At 45.9% G+C, this 22,090-nt stretch overlaps 1 protein-coding gene across 1 annotated transcript; it reads left to right on the forward strand.

Annotated features, from left to right (window-relative positions):
• The first annotated feature begins 17 nt into the window (after positions 1-17).
• LYAR (Ly1 antibody reactive) lies at positions 18-20,851 on the forward strand. Its single transcript, XM_026514397.3, has 9 exons — positions 18-184; positions 5,597-5,771; positions 7,265-7,379; positions 13,023-13,130; positions 13,245-13,328; positions 16,588-17,014; positions 17,339-17,425; positions 19,979-20,064; positions 20,536-20,851. The coding sequence occupies exons 2-9, from the start codon at positions 5,650-5,652 to the stop codon at positions 20,668-20,670; spliced, it is 1,164 nt and encodes a 387-aa protein (XP_026370182.2). The 5' UTR covers positions 18-184; positions 5,597-5,649; the 3' UTR covers positions 20,671-20,851.
• The last annotated feature ends 1,239 nt before the right edge of the window (positions 20,852-22,090 follow it).

Below are 22,090 nucleotides of genomic sequence, written 5' to 3' on the forward strand. Positions count from 1 at the left end.
CGACTTCCGGGGGCGTCACTTCCGCCGGGAGTGTGGCCGCGGCGCGCAGGCGCGCGGGGCGGTCCCGAAGCGAGTTCTGTGCCGGGACGCTCTGGAGGGAGGCGGCTGCAGCGCTGGACGGGCGGCGGCGTTTCCACGTGCTCCTTGCGGCGGGTTGAAACCGTTGGCGGGCGCTGGCTGAGAGGTGAGGGGCGGCGGCCCAGAGGTCCGACCCGGGAGGCTGGGGCTCAGGAGCGGGCGGTGTGGCGGATGCCTGCGTTTCCAACCATTAGAACCCCTCCTTGGGCTTACCCACGGAAGGAGGAGGCAGTTCATTCAGATCTCACTCGTACTTTGGAGCAGTGGAAGGAGTCCTGGACTTAGGCTGACCGAGTCTTCCCGGTTTTAAGACGGAAAGGTCCTCGTGCCGGGAACCCCCCCGTCCAGGGTCACCGCGGGACTGGGCTTCAGCATTGCTGCATGTCGGGGACAAGGCTCTCTCTCGTCTTCCCTGAGGCTTGGGGAGCTCTGTCCCTAAGGAGGAGGCCTTAGGGCACAGTACTTGAGACCACCGACTTAGGGCCGCTGTATGTAACTGCCTGGGAGTCCGGATTTGCCACTAACTGGATGTGTGACCTTTTGCAAGTTACTTCATCGTTTTGTGCCTCCGTGTCTTGGTCTATCAAAAGGGAATAATATAGAGCCTAACTCAGAGTACTGTTGCAAAGAATACATGAGCACAAGTATATTAACTGCCTAGGACAGGGCTTGGCACCTGGACCAGTAAATGTCAGGATTTTCTGCAGCACCCACCTCAGGGCAGACAGGTGGGGTGTACTTGCAAGGCTGACTTCCCTGCAGAGGGCTCACTTGGGGCTCACACAGCACCCTCAGGCCCCAAGTGCCTAGCATAGTGTCTGACATGTGGTAGACTTCCAGATGTTATACGAGTGAAGGGATGCTGGGGATGTAGTGCTTGCGGAAGTGGAGAGACATGGTTCAGTTTCTCCCACCCTCCCTGTGCTCATCTGTTCGATGGAGCTAGATGTTCCTGCCTCATAGGGTGAATGCACATGGAGAGCCTCCTCACCCTACATTCAGGGGCTTAGACAAGATGGTGGACAGTGTGTGCTCCTCTGTCCTTCCCTTGCACCATACCCTTGGTTTCTTGGAATTCTACCCTTGGAAGGGGCTCCTGACCCCTTGTTTCACAGACGGGAGAGCCTGAAATTCAGAGGGGACAGTGACTTGTTGGAGGTCACGGGACACATTGGGGATTGTGCTGAGGTTGCCAGCTTGGCCCCCCAGGTGGGCTGTTTTGGCAGCGGTGGTGGGGTTTACGTCTGTGTGTACACGGCTGTGAGAGAATTTTAAGAACAGTGAATGTAGTTTTTGTAAAAATAAACAATTTAAAAACGTAGAGGCAGGAAGGTTTAAAGGGAACTCCAAATCCCAATTCCAGAAATAAACGTGAGGTCCTTGTATTCGGGGAACAGGGTGGTAGAGTAGGCCCTTGTGGGGTGGGGAGCCAGAGGAGATGAGTGAATTTATGAAGCTAGATGAGTGAGGGTCATGTTTAAAGAGATATGGGTTTGGGAGGGGACCGGGTGTAATAGCATTGATGGGCAAATTAATAGGTCTTAGGAAATTCTTTCTATCATTGAGTAATGATGTATCTTTCCTATTATTTTCCACACAGTGCTCTAAGATAGATATTAGACCTGTTTTATAGGTGAACAGAATCTGGGAAGTTAGGATAGCCTGAGGTCGTTGGCAGGTGCAGGCTCCAGCTCAGATCTCTGGCCCTGACTCAACAGAATGTGGCCACCATCCTGATAAGAGGAGCCTGAGGTGCCGCAAATCCCTCACAAGTTCCCAGCCCCTTACTGTTGCCACCTGCTCCCCTCAACTCAGCCTCATTTTCCAACACCTGACCTCTTTAGCTGGGACACGGTTGTATCCTTGCTCAGTGTGTGCAAGGACCTTAGAATCCTTACAGTGTAAAATGGAAGATCATTGTAGAGCCTTTTTTGTTGTTTTTCTTTTGGGATGAGGGTCTCAGGGTCCCACATGCTGAGCAATGGCCACCAAATGGCCATAAACATGACAAGTCAAGATAGAGAGGCAGGGCAGAAGCTTGGGCTTGTCTCAGGTTACCTCTGCCACTCCCTGTATCTCCAGCCTAATCACTTAACCTCTCTGAGCCTCTGTTTTCTCTTACAGATGCTGGGGTGGTGGTGTGATCACACCTGTTCTGCAGGTGTTGGGTGCAGTTATGATTGTTAGTGTGAAATGGCTCTCTGGAGAGCTAATATCGTATTCTGTAATTCATCATCTTTCTCTTGGCATCTGCTAAGAGCTCAGTAAGTTGACCAGACAGATGAATAGACAGCCAGAAGCTCACACAGAGACTGGTCTCCTTTGGGGAAGGCACCCAGGTGTATCTGGATCCTGATGCACACTTGGCGTTGACCAAAGTTCTGCCGAAATGAATTACAGTGACTTACCTGGGGTGAGAACTGGGTATGTTCTCGACCAGTGCACGAACACTGCTTTCTATTTTCATGTGTCCACATCTCTCGAAGGAAGAGCATATAGAATCTCTGTGACTGTACTGGGACCTGGCCTTGCGCACAGAGAGTTGGGGAGCCAGGGAAGGAAAGGGGGATCCTTATTTAGCCTCAGCCCCTTAAAGAATGCCATCGTGTCTTTACGCTTGGGACTAAATGTTGAAATACATATCTGAGCCCTGCAGACAGAGTGTCCTAAAAGTTGTAATGCAGCTTGTTTCCGGCTTTCCAAATTTCCGAAGTGTAAATGTTACAAATTTACCAAAAATATCCATTTGAAAGTTTATTTAAAAGTTCTTTCACGTTTACTTCATTTTGTGAAATTTGAGTGTCATTTTTTGTTTTAGGCAGTGGTTGCTATCTTCCATTAGAGGAACTGACTTTTCAGAAGGCATCTTTTTGTAAGTTTGTAGCATTTACGCTTCTGCAGTTGTTAAGCCTGCACTAGACTCGGGCCACGCTGTCCGTGGTGAGGTTAAGATAGTTCAGAGCTTGCTGGTGTTTGCAGCCCCCCCCCCCCCCACACACACACAAGTGTTTACTGCATACAGGAAAGGTGTTAGATATGAGGCATGATCAAGGTGACTCTTCCGCTAGTGCTGGGGTGTCCTCAGGGCTCTAAATAAGGGAGGGGTAAGCTCCTTACAAAGGTATCTCATTAACAAGCCGGTGGCCACACTGTCCCCATTTGAGATCAAGTGTGAAAATGCAGCGGTGGCTGTAAAAATCGCGGAGAGACTGAGTTGTGACTTTCCCTGCAAGCTACCCATTCTGCTTAAAAAGAAAAAAAATTCTAAATGTGAACATTTGCCGCAAAAGACCAAATGAAAAGGGTCGAAGGGGTATTTTTCCAATGGGACACGTGACCAAATTCTAATCCTCTTGTGAATTGATGTGTACACGGTGTGTGGCTAATCCCCAGCGAGATAACATGTTTTGCACAGATATTCCGAGCATCTTCTTTGTCAACATCACTGGCTTCTTTCAGCTGATACGTTTTGTTTCCAGCTGTCCTCCCTGGGCCTTTAATTCCTGACGTTCCATGACAGACTGTGTCTCCCAGTTGGATCTCAGAGCTTGCCGAAACCTTCACCCCTGCCCTCGTCCCCTTGATCGAGAAACAGAACAGACCTCTGCATGAAAGTCAGAAAGCTCTAGGCCATAGCTTAAGTTTGAGGGGGTATTTTTCATTGTTGGATTTCATTGCGAAAGTACTTTTAAAATTTTCAGTAATTTGGCTTAACGCAGCTGCTTGTACGTCGTGGTTACAATGGCCATCCATTTCTTCGTGACTAATTAACGATTTGCTCTGGTTCCTACACAAAAGTGCCCCCCCAGACTACTGAATAATGTGTTCGTTCTTGTTCCGGCCTTTGTTCTTCCCTTGTGAGGCAGAGCGGCCGGTGATCTCGTTGCCTGCCCTTGAGCATCTGTCTGCAGAATGCCAGGGTTGGAGGGAGCTGGGTCATAGCCCACGTGACGGCAGCTCCCCAGGACTTGTGACTAGTTGACGCATCTTTACGATAACCAGATGAGAAGATGGGCATCGTTGCCTCACATCCCAGAACGATCATGTTTGCTTCTGTCTGGATCGGGTGCGGGGCTGTAGCTGACCACGTGCCCTCCCGTGCCAGGCCACACTGATGGCAAGCTGCGCAGGGGACCCGAGCCAGGGGTCTGCCTTTGTATGTAGTGTATCCGGCAAGCTGATGTCCAACGGTGCCCCACAGGGTGAGAGGCTTCCACAAGAAATGGCTGGGCCTTTGTAAACCCTGGGGTTGCAGTCAGGATACACGTTTCCATTCAAGGCTGAATGGAAGCAGACAGCCCTGAAACTTCCTTATGTGTGACCTGACAGTGACCTAGAACATGGGAGTGGAGGAGAAAGTGTGATTTCGTGCATGGGAATTCTCTTCTGAACCCGACTGCTCATCTGTGCTGAAGGGTTTCTGTTTGCATCAGAGTGCACCAGTTTACTTGACCTTTACCTTCACCTTTATAAGGAGGAAAAAGGTGCTGGTCAAACAGTTGTCAATATTTTTGCTGTGAAGCTTATTCATAATGTAAAGTGACAATATTCTTTAAGGATATAGTGATTAAAAAGTTATGTAGCTATGGAAAGTTACTGTGGCTCCTGTAATACTTTTGGGTAAATTTGTGTTTCATTGAGCACAGAGTGTCTCCATGAAATCTGTAAATGGTGGTTATGTATTTGCAGCAGACATACTAAATCTTGGGGCAGTGCTTGGGACATGTGGGTCTGTGAATGCCCTCCAGTAATTCAGCGCCCAGCAGCTGGCACACTGTGATAGGTGGTTTCACTTCTTTATTGATCCAATAAGAAGCCACATGAAGGAGGCCCCTCCCTCACCTATTCCGTGTCCGCTAAGACCCTCGGAGGGGCACATCCTCATATTTAACACCTGTGGGTACATACTCATGCCTATATGAATGTTTTTTGTGCTTTGAGAAATGTTTAGACCTCTTCATTTTCTAAACCTTCCCGAATTCCCCCTCATTATGTTCTAAAATAATTTGGCAGTTTATACCTAAAGGCAAGGGTGGTGGGGGGAGGGGCAAGCAAGCTTAACCTTTTTAGAGAAGGTAAGACATTTTGCTTAATGCCCCTAAAACTTCTTCCCTAGAGCCAGCCTGCCAAATTTAAATCCTGGCTCTGCTACTGTGTGACCTTGGGCAAGTAACTTAATCTCTCTGTGTTTCCATTCACCGTATAAATTGTACACAGTAGTCCCCTCACAGGGTTGCTGTGAGGATTAAATAGGTTAATATGTATAAAGCTCTTAGAACAGCGCCCCCGCCCCATGGTAAGCACGTGCTTAACAAATGTCAGGCACTATTACTGTTAGTTATAACTTTACTTACATGCTGGTAGAGTTTTATGTAGATTGCTAATCAACTTTGATTCTGTTCTTTGTAGCTATTTTCATGTGAAATTATGGTTGAAAAGTGAGCTGTATGATTGTTTCTTGGGAACAGAAGTTTCAGATTACAAAGATACTTATTTTTTCCTTTCTTTTAATTCTCAGGACAAGACTTCAAACCTATCTTGGATAGAGAATACTTAACCATTTAGCTAAAAATGGTGTTTTTTACATGCAATGCATGTGGTGAATCAGTCAAGAAAGTACAAGTGGAAAAGCATGTGGCTATTTGCAGAAACTGTGAATGCCTGTCTTGCATTGACTGCGGTAAAGATTTCTGGTAAATTCTACATAATTCACGTAGATCATATTAAAGGTCGACACCAGTTTTAGAAGCCCTGGCCTCATGAAGCCTTAAAAAAAAAAAATGGAGGCAAGTTTGAGAAAAGAAATTAAGAAGAAAAAAAAGTGCTTTACAGAGTATTTGCTTTCTAAGGATGGTCCAAAGAGCAGACGGGGGGTGGGGGCCACTCAGCGACACCTCCTTGCCACCGTTATCAGAGGCTGAGAGGCTGAGAGGTGGCCATCCCGAGTAAGTCTCCAGGAGCACGGTGTGCTGGTCACACGGAAGAGCTGGATTTATAAACCAGAAAATGAGTTGACTCATTCACATTGGGGGGGCGGGTAGTAGGGAGACTGGTTCCCCCCTAGAAGTTCATGAGTCCTGGCCCCCAAGTGTGTTGGGTCCTTCCTTCTACTGAGGGATCTCTGGAAAGGTGAGGACTAGGGGGTGGGGGCAGGACAGATCTTTGACTTGCTTACCTACTCTTTCCTGAGGTGAGCCATTATTGCAAACGGCTCGCCTCAGTCTTATGCTGAGTCCCCCTCAGCTTCACACAGTTTAAGTGCAAAGGCGGCTTCTGGTGCATCGGCCTCAGTGTCCTCTGTGGTGTTTGGATGACATTTGCTAAAAGTCCATTTTATTTATTTTATTTTTTTTTTTTTTAAAGATTTTATTTATTTATTTGACAGAGAGAGACAGCCAGCGAGAGAGGGAACACAAGCAGGGGGAGTGGGAGAGGAAGAAGCAGGCTCATAGCGGAGGAGCCTGATGTGGGGCTCGATCCCGTAACGCTGGGATCACGCCCTGAGCCGAAGGCAGACGCTTAACCGCCGTGCCACCCAGGCGCCCCTAAAAGTCCATTTTAATTTCATTCTAGATCAGTGATTTTTTTAAAAAACAATTTTTGGAAACGGCTTAAGACTTTGTTCATACCTAATCCTGAGAGGAAGCCTGATCTATAAAACAGGTGAAAATTGGGTTGTTTCTCACTGGGGGACTTTGCCCCCAGCCTGGTCTCAGGCATTTCCCCAAGGATCCCAAGGAGCTTCAAAATGATCGTAGGAGACAGAATCGAGTCTCCTTGTTTGCCAGCACTCGCAGATCTAGAACTTTCTAGTGACAAGATTTTACTCCAGCTTTTAACTGACTCTACCACGAGTTAGTGATGGCCTACTGTATTACCAGAAAATCATAGAGATTTTGTTATTTAAGCTAAAGCTACCCCATTGCAGATAATTATTTTTCTTTCTTATATTCTATATATGCTCACTATAACAAAAAAAACCCCTGCCTGTCAATGGGGTTTAAGACGTTTGTATAAAAATGGGTAGAAAGTTTGGGGGTGGGCTTTCTATTGAACAATTAGGAGGAAGGGGGTGATAAGCACAGTGGAAGTGTGGAGTGCAGAAGGCAGGGGCAGCTTGTGCGCACCAGATGGAGCGTCCGGTTGGAGGGTCAGTCTGATGGTGGCACTTTCTGTCACTTTGAAGGGGCGATGACTACAAAAACCACGTGAAGTGCATCAGTGAGGAACAGAAGTATGGTGGCAAAGGTTATGAAGGTAAAACCCACAAAGGCGACATTAAACAGCAGGCATGGATTCAGGTAAGGTCTTTCTAATTCATCAGGTAGCTGCTTCTGACATCTCCCGCTTTCTCTGGAAGCCTGCGAACAAATGCATCACGTGCAGGCCAGATGCAGAAACATCCGGTCTTGGTCAGGTGTTCCCACCAAGAGTTCTTTATTTCCCTGTTAATACAGTTGCAACGTATCTTGTCTTTAAACCATATGTTTTGCAGACTTCTTGCAAAAACGTTCTAGAATTCTCACTACCTTTCCCTTGGCTATGAGACTGAGTGGAAGCTTTCTAATCTTTATCTGCTTCTAGTGATAATTCAGGTTTTATCACTCAAACTGTGTAGTAATCTGCCATATCTACCAATTATCAGAATCAGGCAAAATAAAGATATTTTCATAAATGTAAGGAATTTTCTACTTAAATAAAATGGAAACATGCACAGTAAAAATGGCCAAAGCACAAAATCCTTAATTCATCGAGAGGTATAGCCTCCAGAATGGTACTCACCATTTACAGAACGGATAGCAGGAAGGATTCAGAATAGAAGGTAGGAGAAAGAAAAGACAAATGCAGTCTTTGTGGAAATTCTCTATTCTCCTAGAAACCAAATAAAAGTTAACTCCCTTTGATGTTGGAGTTGAAATGTGAGTTTTCTGGTATTCACTAGCTCACTGAGTCAGCAAACTCCTGGGGGGAAAATCCTCCATTCACAAAGGACTAAGTACCCAGTGCAGATTGAGAAGCTAGTGACACTCCTTTTTTTAATGAAGATATTTAGGCCGGCGACCATCAGCCTCACTTTTAGGCTCATATTCTATTTTAATCCCCCTCAAGAAACATGACATTCTGGGCCCCGAGCTTGTGGTACCCGGGCGTAGGAGTTCCGCCACATCTTGAAGGAAATCCTCTAAAGGCAGGGGTCCGCAGACCGCCGCCCACCACCGCTGCACCGTTTGTTTACATGCTCTCTGTTACTTAGAGCTACCAGCGCAGCGTTGAGCAGTTGGGGCAGAAACCGGGCGGTCCGCAAAGCCTAAACATCTTTGCTTCCCGAGCCTTTACAGAACAGGTTTGCTAGGCCCTGCCGTAAACTGTCAGGCTTCAGTAGCCGTGTCATCGTATTCTAGATCAAGAGCTGTCCTTCAGCTTCTGTCCTGGCTCACCTGCCCACCAGCCACCGGATTCCTCCCTCCGCCCCTATCTGACCGTGTGAACAGATGGAGAGACTAAATGTGGAATGCTGGGAGAGTAACCAAGCCGGCTGTGACCTCCTGACAGCTGGACTCGGGGGTTTTGTTCTTTTCTTTAAATCCTAAACCCTTCAGTTTTTAAAGACAATTTTGGAATCCTGTCAGTATTAATGTTCTTGGAGCATCCTTCTAGCTGTCTCTGCTCACACACAGAGTGGATAGATGGGTCAGGGAGAGATCGCCCACTTGCTTGGGTCACAGTGTCTTCCTCTGAGCTTTGTCACCAGTGCCCTGTTACAGTCTTCTGACACCGTGTGCCGTTCTGTCCAGTGCCCAGGCAGCTTGACTTCTGCCTTGTTCACCTTGTGTCATTTTCTTGATTTGTTTTTCTGCCTGAGGGCCTAGAGGATCTTTGTCTCATCCTCCTCTTAGTTTCCTGTATCCATTTTTTCTGGTCCGTTTTTATGTAGCTTTAATTCTTTCCTAATGCAGGGATATTGTCCTGCATTATATTTATTTGTCCTTCTTACGGCTCATGAGTGACCATCTTTCTTGTGCGCTGTCATTGCTCTCGCTTTAATAACAGTCTTTTTCCTCTGCCTTCCCTGAGATTGCCGTAAGCATTTTCCTAGGTCACTAATTTAATTTTCATCTCTGTTCTTGCTATTTTAGATTTATTAGATCTTAATGCACTTGTTATCTTGGTCCTCAAGTAATTTCCTAGTCTGTAATAGCCATTTTTGTCTGATTCTTTTGATCACTTTTGGCTTATTTTCTTTTTTTTTTCCAAGTTTTTAAAAAATTTTACATTATACATGACATAGCGTTGACCACCTTAACTTTTAAGTGTACAGTTAGGTACATTCACCCTGTTATGCAGCCGTCACCACCATCAAATTCCAGAAACGTCTTCATCTTCCCAAACTGAAACTCTGTTCCTGTCAAACACTGACTCCTCATGTCCCCTCCTCCCCCATCCCCTGGCACCTCCTATTCTGCTTTCTGTCTCTCTGAATTCAACTACTCTAGGGACTTCATATAAGTGTCATCATACAATATTTGCCCTTTTGCAACTGGCTCATTTTACTGAGCGTAATGTCCTGGAGGTTCCTCCATGTTGCAGCATGTGGCAGGTGGACTGTGTTTTGGTTATAAACCCGTATGTTGGTGGAGACCTCAATTGCTTCAGCCTTTTGGCTACTGTGAATGATACTGCTATGACCATGGGTGTACAAATATGTTGGAGTCCTTGCTTTCAATTCTCTTTGGCATGTACCTAGACGTGGACTAGCTGGATTTGTATGTTTTTGGAGGAACCACTATACTGTTTTCCACAGCGGCTGCACCATTTTACACTCTTACTGGCAGTGCACAAGGCTTCCAGTTCTTCCACATCCTCCCCAACACTTTTCAGGTTTTTTTGTTTTGTTTTGTTTTGTTTTGTTTTGTTTTTGTTTTTTGATAAAATCGGCATCCCAAGGGGTATGACACGGTATCTTACTTTGGTTTTGATTTGCATTTCCCTAATGATAATGAAGATGAGTATCTTCTTATGTGTTGGCCATTTGTACATCTTCTTTGGAGAAATGTCTATTCCAGCCCTTTGCCCGTTTTATAATTGGGTTGTTTTTCATATTTGAGTTGTAGGAGTTCTTTATGTATTCAGGATATGAATGCCTTATCTGATAAATGATTTGCAGATAGTTTCTCCTGTTCGGCAGATTGCCTCTTTACTCTGTTGGCAATGTCTTTGATGTACAAACATTTTAAATTTTTCATATAGTCCAACTTATTTTTTTCTTTCGTTGCTTGTGCTTTTGGTGTCCTATACAAGAAATCATTGCCCAGATCTATTGTCATGACATTTTCCCCCTTTTTTCTTCTAAGCATTCTGTGGTTTTTGCTCTTAAGTTTGGGTGTTTGATACGTTTTTGAGTTATTTTTTGTATATAGTGTTAGGTAAGAGTTAAACTTTTCTTTCCACTTTCTTTTGCATGTGGATATCCATTTTTCCCCAGCACTGTTTGTTGAAAAGACTGTTCTTCCCCCCCGAAAGGTCTTACCACCCTTTCTGAAAATCATTTGCCCATATATACGAGGTTTATTTCTTCTGGGCTCCCCATTACACTGGTTGACATGTCCATTATTATGCTAGTGCCATGCTTCTGTGATTACTCTAGCTTTGTGATGAGCTTTGAAATCAGAAAGCATGAGACCTCCAGCTTTATTCTTTTTCAAGATGATTGTAGCCATTTGGTGTCCCTTCAGATTCCATGTGAATTTTAGGATGGAGTTTCCTGTTTCTGCAAAAAACCACTAATGTCAATTGGATTTTCATAGGATTGCATTTGAATCTGTACATCACTGTGGTTAGCATTGCCATCTTAATATTGTCTGTCTGTCTTTTTTCTTTTTTAATTAATTAATTAATTATTTTAAGTTCCATGATTTATTACTTGCGTGTAACACCCAGTGCACCATGCAATACATGCCCTCCTTAATACCCATCACCAGCCTATCCCATCCCCCCCCCCGAAGCCCTCAGTTTGTTTCCCAGAGTCCATAGTCTCTCATGGTTCCTTCCCCCTTCTGTTTACCCCCCCTTTCTTCTTCCCTTTCTTCTCCTACTGATCTTCCTAGTTCTTACGTTCCATAAATGAGTGAAACCATATGATAATTGTCTTTCTCTGCTTGACTTATTTCGCTTAGCATTATCTCCTCCAGTCCCGTCCATGTTGCAGCAAATGTTGAGAAATCATTCTTTTTGATGGCTGAGTAATATTCCATTGTATATATGGACCACGTCTTCTTAATCCAGTCATCTGTTGAAGGGCACCTCGGCTCCTTCCACGATTTAGCTATTGTGGACAATGCTGCTATGAACATTGGGGTGCATATGGCCCTTCTCTTCACTACGTCTGTATCTTTGAGGTAAATACCCCGTAGTGCAATTGCTGGATCATAGCTCAATTTTTAAGTTTTTAAGGGACCTCCACACTGTTTTCCAGAGTGGCTGTACCAACTTGCATTCCCACCAACAATGTAGGAGGGATCCCCTTTCTCCACATCCTCTCCAACATTTGTTGTTTCCTGCCTTGTCAATTTTTGCCATCCTGACTGGCGTAAGGTGGTATCTCAGTGTGGTTTTGATTTGAATTTCCCTAATGGCTAATGATTTTGAACATTTTGTCATGTGTCTGTTAGCCATTTTTATGTCTTCATTGGAAAAGTGTCTGTTCATAACTTCTGCCCATTTTTTGATTTGTTTATTTGTTTCTTGTGTACTGAGTTTGAGAAGTTCTTTGTAGATCTTGGATACCAGTCTTTTATCTGTAGTGTCATTTGCAAATATCTTCTCCCATTCTGTGGGCTGCCTCTTAGTTTTTTTGACTGTTTCCTTGGCTGTGCAGAAGCTTTTTATCTTGATGAAGTCCCACAAGTTCATTTTTTCCTTTGTTTCTCTTGCCTTTGGAGATGTGTCATGAAAAAAGTTGCTGTGGCTGATGTCAAAGAGGTTGCTGCCTATGTTCTCCTCTAGGATTTTGATGGATTCCTGTGTCACATCGAGGTCTTTCATCCATTTGGAGTTTATCTTTGTGTATGGTGTGAGAGAGTGGTCAAGTTTCATTCTTTTGCATGTAGCTGTCCAATTTTCCCAGCACCATTTATTGAAGAGACTGTCTTTTTTCCACTGGATGTTTTTTCCCACTTTGTCAAAGATTAGTTGCCCAAAGAGCCGACGGTCCATTTCTGGGTTCTCTATTAATATTGTCTTTCAACCCACAAACATGGTGTCTTTCCATTTCTTTGTGTCTTCTTTTATTTATTTTTAAAACCATCTTTTTTTTTTTTAAGTTTTATTTATTTAAGTAATCTGTACATCCAACGTGGGGCTTGAACTCACAACCTTAAAATCGAGAATCACACACTCCTCCAACTGAGCCAGCCGGGAACCCCTATTTGTGTCTTCTTTAAATTCTTTCGATAATGTTTACAGTTTTCAGCATATAAGTTTTCCCCCTCCTTAATGACTAAGTTTATTTCTAAGTCTTTCATTCTTTTTGATGCTATTGTAAATGAAATTGTTTTCTTAATTTCCTTCTCAAAGGGTTTGTTCGTGTATAGAAATCTAGAATCTAATTTTCAAGTGTGGATTTTGCATCCTGTGACTGCTAAATTTATTGGTTCTGTTGGGATTTTTTTGTGGGATCTTCAGGGTGTTCTACCTGTAAGACGAAATCATTTATGAACAGAGATGATTTTACTTCTTTCTAACTTAGATGCCTTTATTTCTTTTTCTTGCCTAATTACTCTGGCGAGGACTTCTACTACTGTGGTGAATTTGTAAGCATACACATTAATATAAAATCTAGCCTTGAAATGAGAAGCCTCTAGCCGTGAAAGCCATTTGACTTTAATGAAAGTTGTTAATGAAATGCCAGTTGTTAATTATTTTTGTTTTATCTTCCATTTTTGTAGAAAATTAATGAGTTAATAAAAAGACCCAACGTCAGCCCCAAAGTGAGAGAACTTTTAGAGCAAATTAGTGGTTTTGACAACGTTCCCAGGAAAAAGGCAAAATTTCAGGTATGGATTTGCTGTGCCTTCCCTGCGTGGAGGGGATGTGTGGCCCACTGGTGACTGAGCATATGTGCACCTGTCAAAATGAACAAGTGGGTTTTCTCTTTTCGTTCCTCACAGAACTGGATGAAGAACAGTTTAAAAGTTCATAATGAATTTGTTCTGGAGCAGGTGTGGAATATCTTTGCTGAAGCTTCCAGTAATGTAAGTCAGATCAAATTTTAGATTTGCAGTGTGGCAAAAGTGATTAGTAATAATGAAATGGGAATGCTTTTTTTTTGGAGGTCAAGACAGCCTTCTTTTTCAGAGAGCCTCTTTGTGCCTTCATTTATGGGAAAGAATAAACTGAATGCACTGCAGAGAAGATTTCCTTATTGTGCAGAGAAAGGTATTTAATCCCAATGTTTGATAATGGTACCCAGCGAACAGGAGACAATATGGTTAGAAAACAGACAGTGGGATGTACTGGAAAGAGCAGGAGCTTTGGGCGTCTGACAGACCTGGTTTGAATCCCTGCTGTGCTGTTGGCCAAATGTTTGATCTTGGGCACTTTATTTAACCTCTCTGAGCCTCAGTTTCCTTGTTTTAAAGAAAAGTGGATAGCCCTATTCATGCATTTACTCAGTTTGGTGAGCCCCCGATCTGTGCCAGGCCCTGAACAAAAAATGTAAAATATGTCAGGGGGTGATAGTGCCATGAAGAGAATAAACCGTGAGGGCATAGGAGTGACTAGGGGTTCTTTCAGGTGAAGGGTTTACAGAAGGCCCCGTACATGGATTGAAGCAGCTTTCATAGCACTCCTTTCTGTGGGAGCTGGTGTGTAGTGGGCACCTGCTGAGCGTCTGTCCCCTTCCCTCTGCGGAGTGAGAACCCCACTGGAGTAATTCAGGTAGCCACCTGTCAGGTTCGATCTGAGAGACCCCTAAATGTGGACTCCATGCAGAGTCTTGTTTGATATCGTGTGGCCACCTTATTGGTGACATTGCTAATTTAAAATTTTTTTCCCCATTAATTCACCTGTACTTTGCTCCTAGTTGGAGCTTATATCCCATTTGGAGACTTATATCATTAGTAGTTTTAAAAACAACAGTGGGCTTTTCTGACCGTATTTTATTCTACTCACATTGCCAGGAGTTGACTACGTACGTAAAATAGTTTGAGCAGCACCTTGGGATAACTGTGAAACTGTCCAGGCATTTGTCCCTCTCAGAACGTTCGGATTGGGCCTTTGGAATGTTAGAAGCAGGCGCGTGCGTGCCATCCTTGCGCGGGGCCTGCTAATCTCTGCATTATCCCAGCGGTAGTACCAGTGCCGCCGAAGCGGGCAATGTCACCAGTCATATAATTAGCATTTCTGTGGTACGTGCTTTTTAAAAGGTAATTTCCGTTATTTTAAGTAAAAAATCAAAGGTTTGAAATTACTTAGTTCACTGCAAAACTTAAAAAAAAAGGGTTTTTCTGATATTCCTTTTGAAACTGACCATATTAAGAATTAAACGAATAAGCTGTGCGCAGCTCGTGGTAGACTGAGCTCTGTAAGACACGGCTGATGGCTGCTTTGCCTCCGCCCTGGGAGCGCCACGGCACACCCCAGCGTGCATGGCACAAAGCAGACGGCCCTGCGGCCCCATCCGTTCACGCCTCTGCTGTTGATCCCGCCAGCCGGAGGCCCCTTGCCCTCGTCTGCGGGGATGCCTGCTCTGCCCCGGCACAGAGCGTGCTTCGTCCCTGTGCGGCAGCTGTAATCAGGCCAGAGTCCTGCTCTTGCAGAGCTGTGTTCAGTGTGGGACAGATGACCGTGTATGTGGGTCCAGGCCAGAAGAGCAGGACAGGGCCTGGGAAGCACAAGGAAGAAATGGAGGGCAGGAAGAGGGGTGCCGAGTGGGAGGGGCTCTGGTAGGAAAGAGGGTCAGTGACGGTGTCACTGAAGAGACCACATTTGAAGAGTTTGGAATGAAGTAGAAAGAAGTTGGGGAATGAGTTTATCCACCTATTACCGAGTGGCTACGAGATGGGGTGACTATCTCCCCCTCTGGGTGCAGAGGGGAGGCATCAGCTGGAGACATGGTCTAAACTGGGCAGAAGGCAGAATGAGGTCTGTGGCTCTCAGTGGTCATAACAGTGCCTGACTATAAGAGGAATGAAACCATAGGCCAGGAATGAGGCGATTATCCCCGTCTTCCTCCTGAGTCTGTTTCTGAGCTCATTCCCTGCCCGCCCGCCATGTGCCTGGTCTGGCTGATTTCTCTGAGCTGCCGGAGAAACGGCAGCTAGTTAGTTTACCGTTCCTCTCCCGGGGCTGTGCTCTCAGCTAGGGCAGAGCACTGAATGAGGCGTGAGTCAAAGCCAGTCCTTTTTTCGGCTCAATTTGGGGGGTAGGAGCTCTTTCCTTGAGACTCAGTCTCCCAGAGGAAGAAGACTGGAGGTGACCTGGCCTGTCACCTGGCTGGTAACCGATGAAGATGGGACTGGGGCGCAGGTCTCAGGTGAGGAATCCAGCAGTTCCCGGAGCAGCTCTGTCCAGACGTGTTAGGGCTCACGGCGCAGTTCAGGACATTGCCGGGGTCACGTCTCGAGAAGGGGCTGTTGTAGAGACCGGCGTATGTTTGGAGTCGGTGCAGCGGACAGTGGGACGCGCTCTGCCGGAGTCTGCTCTGGAGTCTGTTCTCGGTCGGAGCTGTGCCGGCTCGAACCCGCAGTGCGGCTAGTGGAGGTTTATCGTCCTCCAGGCTGTGTAGCTCCTTAGCTTCCTCTGCTTCCTTCCCCCTCGAGCCTCACACTCTATCCACGTGCCCCTGACGCCCTTCCTCCAAGGGTCACGCTCTGTGCGGAACAATGAGTAGGTGAGGCCTGTCGGGTACAGCAGAGTTTACAGAACCTTCCTATACGCTAAGTGGCTTATTTGAGCACCTTCAGTCTACTCCTTACTGAGCACCGTGAGCTGCGAGGCCCGTGACGCAACTGCCCGTTTTATTCGTACATCAGCTGTGTAAGGTACCTCTTACTCCCTTTCATTGTGTCAGTGAGGAAACGGGTGCGGAGCAGATAAATAACTTGCCCTGAGTCCCCCAGCTAGTAATGAACCGAGCTGGTGCTTGAACCCAGGTCTGCAGATGCATAGATCCCGTGGTTTCTGCCACACCTAAGTGCTCATCTTCTATCAGAAAGAAAAGTGAAGAGTGAACTAAAATTAAAGATCTAGCTTAAGTGACATAAGGATTCTTCACTTTTCCAGTGGAATGAAAATGTCTGTTAAATGCGGGGTGGAGTGTGGGCTGGGGGAAGTTTTTTCCCATTTGATAATATTTACTGCTACATTTTAGCTCGGGGGGGGTCAGAGTTATAAAATGGTAAGTAGTAGACATTTTTCTTGGAACAGTTTGCTCAGTAGACAACGTGCAGTGATGTGAACAATGGTCTGGAATGAGTATTTATGTGTCTTTCGGTTTTGCCTTATAATAAGGAAGCAGTCAGTAAGGGTCAAGACCAGCAGCCCCTCGCCCAGGCAGTGAGCCCGCCCCGCACAGAGCTTTCCGCCAAGGTGCCAGCCTCTGGGACAAATGACAGCACAGAAAAGCAAGCAGAGATGAAGAAGAATAAAAGAGAAAGGAAGGAAGAAAGGCAGAAGAATAGGAAAAAAGAGAAGAAAGAACTAAAATTAGAAAACCACCAAGAGAATTCAAAGAATCAGAAGCCAAAGAAGCGCAAAACAGGCCGGGAGGCCGAAGGGGAGGCCCCGGGCTCTGCAGGGAAGAAGAGCCAGACCAAGGCCGGTGAGGCCGAGGGGGCCACTGACAGGGCTGAGGATGGAGCTGGGGCCCGCGCAGGAGACGGCGAGGAGGAGCCCACGAAAGCCCGGCCTGGGAAGAGAAAGCAGAAGCACTTGGAAGGTGTGTGACCAGCATATGCTCTGGGCTTTGTGAAGTAGATCGTAAAGCAGTGAATTGGGGCTGGGTAAAATCTGTTAGACCTCCCCATTTGAACAAGTAAGGCAGAAAGCACAGGCTCTGGGCTCAGGGAAGGCAAGTGAGCACCCCTCAGCCTGCCATGTGCTCCTGTGACGCAGAGGAGAGGCCCATGGTGCTGGGCTGCTTGGGCGGTGGGCAAGGTGATGGAGGTGGGCGGCCTGGCCACGCATGCCTTTCATTAAATGGTAGCTGCTATGATAAATGCAAATCTTTTTTTTTTTTTTTTTAATCTTTCTACTTACCTAGATGACGCAGATTCTAAGAAGAAAAAGAGAAAGTTCTCAGGACCTCCTGAGGGCGGAGAACCAGAAAACTGTGAGGCTCCTACAAAAGGTATCCCTGCCGTCATTTGGAGAGGTCTGCGCTCCAGGGTGGGGAAGGGGGAGATGACCTGGGGCCTTCAGGCAGATCTTCCCCTCCAGAGGCGCATGGAAGACGGAAAGCAGGGAGGGTGTGGCTCCTGAGAGCCAGTGAGAGCTCTGTGGGTCACTCTCCAGCGTCTGTATAACTTCAAGGGTAGAACCGTCTGGACTCTATAAATACATGATCTTTGGACCTGAAGATAAACCCAGTATGGCTTTCTGAGACCATGTTCTCTTTCCCTTCTCCTGCGTCCCTTGACCCTGCCCCTCTTACTCTCCTAGAAGTGCCCACCAGACCTAACTGTTCCCCTCTGGGCTCTGGCTGTTCCCCACATGTCCTTGCTTGGAACTCCCTCGGCCAGAATGTGTACTTGTCAGAATCTAGTCCCAGACCTTCATCATTCCCCTAAAATGCTGCCTCCTCCACCGAGCTGCTCCTACTTCCTCAGACCCAAAGCATTCCCTGGGGTCCTGCTGATGAGGAAGAGACCCCAGGACTCCAATGAGAATCGAGGCTTTATTAATGGAGGTTCAGTAACTGCCTAAGCTCGGTTAGACCTCGTAGCTTGGAATCCACCCACACCCAACTTGGAACCTATGAGGCTTTTAAAAATTCTTTTTGTTTGTTGAAGACCATAGTAGATTCACATGAGTTGTAAGAAATAAGAGACCTAGGTATCCATGTAACCTTCTCCCAGTTTCCTCCAAGGGTCACACCCTGCATAGCTAAGCATCTCCACCAGGGTGCTGACATCGATAAAGTCAAGAGAGGAAGGCTTCCACCGCCACAGGGAGCCCCACTATGGGCCCCTGGGTAGCATCCATTTCTCCACTGTCCCACGTGACCCCGGCAATCACCGATCTGTTCACCATTTTTGTAATCTCGTACTTTCAGAAGGTTACCCAACTGGCATCATTTAGTCTGTGAATTTCTGAGATTAACTCTTTTCCCTCGGCCGTATTATCTGGAGATACACATCCAGGTTGCTGCATGAATTGGTAATCCAGTCCTTTTGTGAAGTCCTCCTCCATGGCTTGGATGCATGAACGAGTTTGACCGTTCATCTGTTGGAGGCCGTGTGGGTGGTTTCCAGGCTCTGGCTGCTACGAAGAAAGCTGTCTGCGTTTATGCACAGGTTTTTGTGTGGAACACACATCACTTTTTCTGGAAGAAATGTCCAGGAGCCCAACTGGCTGTGTGGTGTGGTGCTTGCATGCTGAGTTTTTAAAGAAACTGCCAGCATTTTCTGGAGTGACAGTGTCACCCCAGCAATGTCACACTCCGTTTTCCCACGTCCTGGCCAGGGTTTGGTGGTGGTACTGTTCTTTTTTCCATTCTGATAAGTGTATAGTAATAGCTCGGGGTCATTTTAATTTGTTTATCCCTGAGGATGTTGAACATCTTTTCAGGTACTTATTTGCCATCCGTGTTACCTCTTAATTATAACGTCTGTTCCTGTCTTCTGCCCATTTTCAAATTGGGTTTTCTTTCTTACTGTTAAGATTTGAGAGTTATTTATATATCCAGTCCTAAATACTAATTCTTTGTGGGATACGTGGTTTGTAAGGTGTTTTTTTTCTTTCAGTTTGTAGCTTATCTTTTTCTTTTGTTAACAGAATCTTTTAAAAAATTTTTCCTTTTTTTTTTCCGCTGAGAGAGAGAGTGAGAACACACGTGGGGGAGGGGCAGAGGGAGGGGAAGAGAAAGAATCCCAAGCAGGCTCCACACTCCGTGCAGAGCCCAACAATGGGTTCGATCTCACGACCCAGAGCCAAAATCAAGAGTCAGACATTCAGCTGACTGAGCAACCCAAACGCCCCCATTAACAGAAGCTTTTATAGGGCAAATTTTTTAGTTTTGATGAAGCCTAATTTGTAGGTCATGCTTTGGTACCAAGTCTGAGAACTTGTTGCTTATTAGCCCTGGATCCCAAAGATTTTTTCCCCCTGTTTTTTCTAAATGTTTTATATAAGGTGTTATATTTTATTCTTAAGCCCGTGATCCAGTTTGAGTTGATTTTTATATGAAGTATGAGACCTAGTACAAGGTTCACTGTCTTGCCCGACGCTGTGTAATTGTTCCAGCACCATTTGTCGAGAAGGCTCTTTACCTCATTGGATTGCTTTTGTACCTTTGTCAAAAATCAGTTTGGCGGTTTGTGTGGTTCCGTTCTGGGTTCTTAATTCTGTTTCCTTGATCTGTGTCTCTGTCCCTCTGCAAATACCACACAGCCTTGATCACTGGAACTATATCAGAAGTCTTGAAACTGGTAACTTATTCCTCCTGCTTCGTTCTCATAGTGGCGATGGGACTTAGGGTGCCTACCTGACCCGTTCACTCTGAGAGCGAGTCCTGGAAGGGGGGTCAGGCTTGTCGGCCACTGTGGTCGGACAGGTCAGGGACCTGCTCCTCGGTACTGTCAGGGTGGGTTCATTTCCTGAGTGGCAAATAGATGTCCCACAGGTGATTTCTTCATCCCTCTGGCACTACACCGAAACAGAATGTCTATTTTTTATATTGTAGGTAAATTCAACTGGAAGGGAACGATTAAAGCAGTTCTGAAACAGGCCCCAGACAATGAAGTAGCAGTCAAAAAGCTAAGGAAAAAGGTATGGCGCACGCACCCAGGTAGAGAAGCTGGGGAGGGCCCCTTCTTTATTTTGAGATGTACAGTTTTTGGTTTTTGTCGTTTTAATCTAAAATTCTACACGTTTGTTTGTATCTCGGTGATTTTCAAGCTGCTCACTAGCTCCTCAGGGCTGACGGGAGGAAATTGGGACGAATCCCATCGTACTTCCCTAGCCAGAACAGTGCCCGTGTTAAACCTGAAAATGACTGTTCTTGGTGTTTCACTCTCTTTTGCTTATTCCAGAGCAGTGGTTTCTTCTGTTTTTGTGTCTAACTCTGTGTCTGTGTGGCACACGCCCAGCAGGGCGCTCCTACGTGTACAGGTGTCGGAATGTCCGCAAGCAGAACACACCTGTGCTGCCAATACCGGGTCCTTCTGGGTTAAAGAAAGAACATTTTAGGTAAATTTTCAGGAGAAATCACCCATCTGATGATTGTTTTTCTTCGTGAAGGTGTTAGCTCAGTATTACGCGGTGACGGATGAACAGCACAAATCTGAAGAGGAGCTCCTCACCATCTTTAACAAGAAAATCAGCAAGAACCCCAGCTTTAAGTTATTAAAGGACAAAGTCAAGCTTTTGAAATGAACATTTTTATATTTAAATCTGAATCCGTTCTGTTGATTTCTTTCACTGCTGTTTATAAAATATGTAATGAATTGTAACAACTCCCAGTTTTGCTTTCCAAAGCTGTATTTTTAAGTTAAGGAAAAAGTCTATTTTTGGTAGACCTTTTATGAGAAAATATATTCTTATCCATAATTTTAAATCTGTGGTGGTGAAAATTATTGTACTTTAAAGAATACTTTTATGGTGGAAAACTTCTAAAAATGTGACAAGTCAAAAAAAAATCCTCCTTTGGTCAGACAAAAAAGTATTTGTTTTAACTAGAGGTTTCGGTGGGTTTGTTGTGTCATTAAAACATGTGAGTTGTAGTATTTTGTCCAGAAATGGTCACGACGGCCTCAGTATTTGGCAGTCCGTGCCTCTCCGGAAGGCCCCCTCTTGAGGGGAGGTTTGTCTGTAACAGTCCGGCCCGTCTGCACTGTGGCCCCGTCCTGCTTCAGCCTGAGACAGACTGTGACCACATACGGGAAATGACTCACTTGAGACGGAGCCCCTGACTTAGTTAGCTGTGTTGCTGTCCCAGGGCTCCGACTAGATGGAAATGCTCTCAGACGTGGTATTCTGAGTCCTGTGTGGTGCTGGAAGAGAGCTGTGTCCTGCCACTTGCTCGCCCCCGAGCTCAACAGCAGCATGTCCCATTCTGATTTGGGGACATGCCACTGTGATGATGGGATTCAGGGGCACTTGTTGGGATGAAGGCTTTGGAATTGGGCTGGGAATTTGGTCCTGGCTTGGTCCTTTAACAGTTAACTTCTCTGAGCCTCCGTTGATTTTCGTCTGAACAATGGGGATACTGAAGGTTCCTCTTGAGCTGTGAGTGAATGAACTAATGTGTGTGAAGTGCACAGCACCGTGCCTGAAACCCAGCAGACGCTCGCTCATGGTTGCTGTGCTACTGTTAGGGTTATCAGTAACAATTTTCCAGCCGTGAGAAGCTTTAGACATTCTGGAAAGCAAAGGAGAAAATGAGGCTTGACCCAGACCACACACTCAATTAGGGACAGAGCAGAGCCCAGCCGTGACTCGTAAGTGCAGTCCAGGAGGCCTTCCTGCTCCACTGTCCTCCCTGTGCACAGTGGGGGCTGTGAACCCACTTACCCCGGTCACAAGTTCAAGTGCAAGCTCCATAGCATTTCAATATCTGTACTGGTTTTTATCTTTTGTCGGTTTTCCCAGGATGCATTTTTTAAAAAGATTTATTTATTTTTTAGAAAGAGTTAGCCTGTGAGCACGGGGTGGGGGTGGAGTGGTGGGAGGGGCAGAGGAGGAGGGAGAGAATCTCTGGCAGACTCCCTGCCGAGCAGGGAGCCCAACGCAGGGCTCCATGTCACTACCATGAGATCATGAGCTGAGCCAAAAGCAAGAGCTGGACGCTTAACCG

Source organism: Ursus arctos, unplaced genomic scaffold (genome assembly GCF_023065955.2).
Source record: "Ursus arctos isolate Adak ecotype North America unplaced genomic scaffold, UrsArc2.0 scaffold_9, whole genome shotgun sequence".
Lineage (NCBI taxonomy): Eukaryota > Metazoa > Chordata > Mammalia > Carnivora > Ursidae > Ursus > Ursus arctos.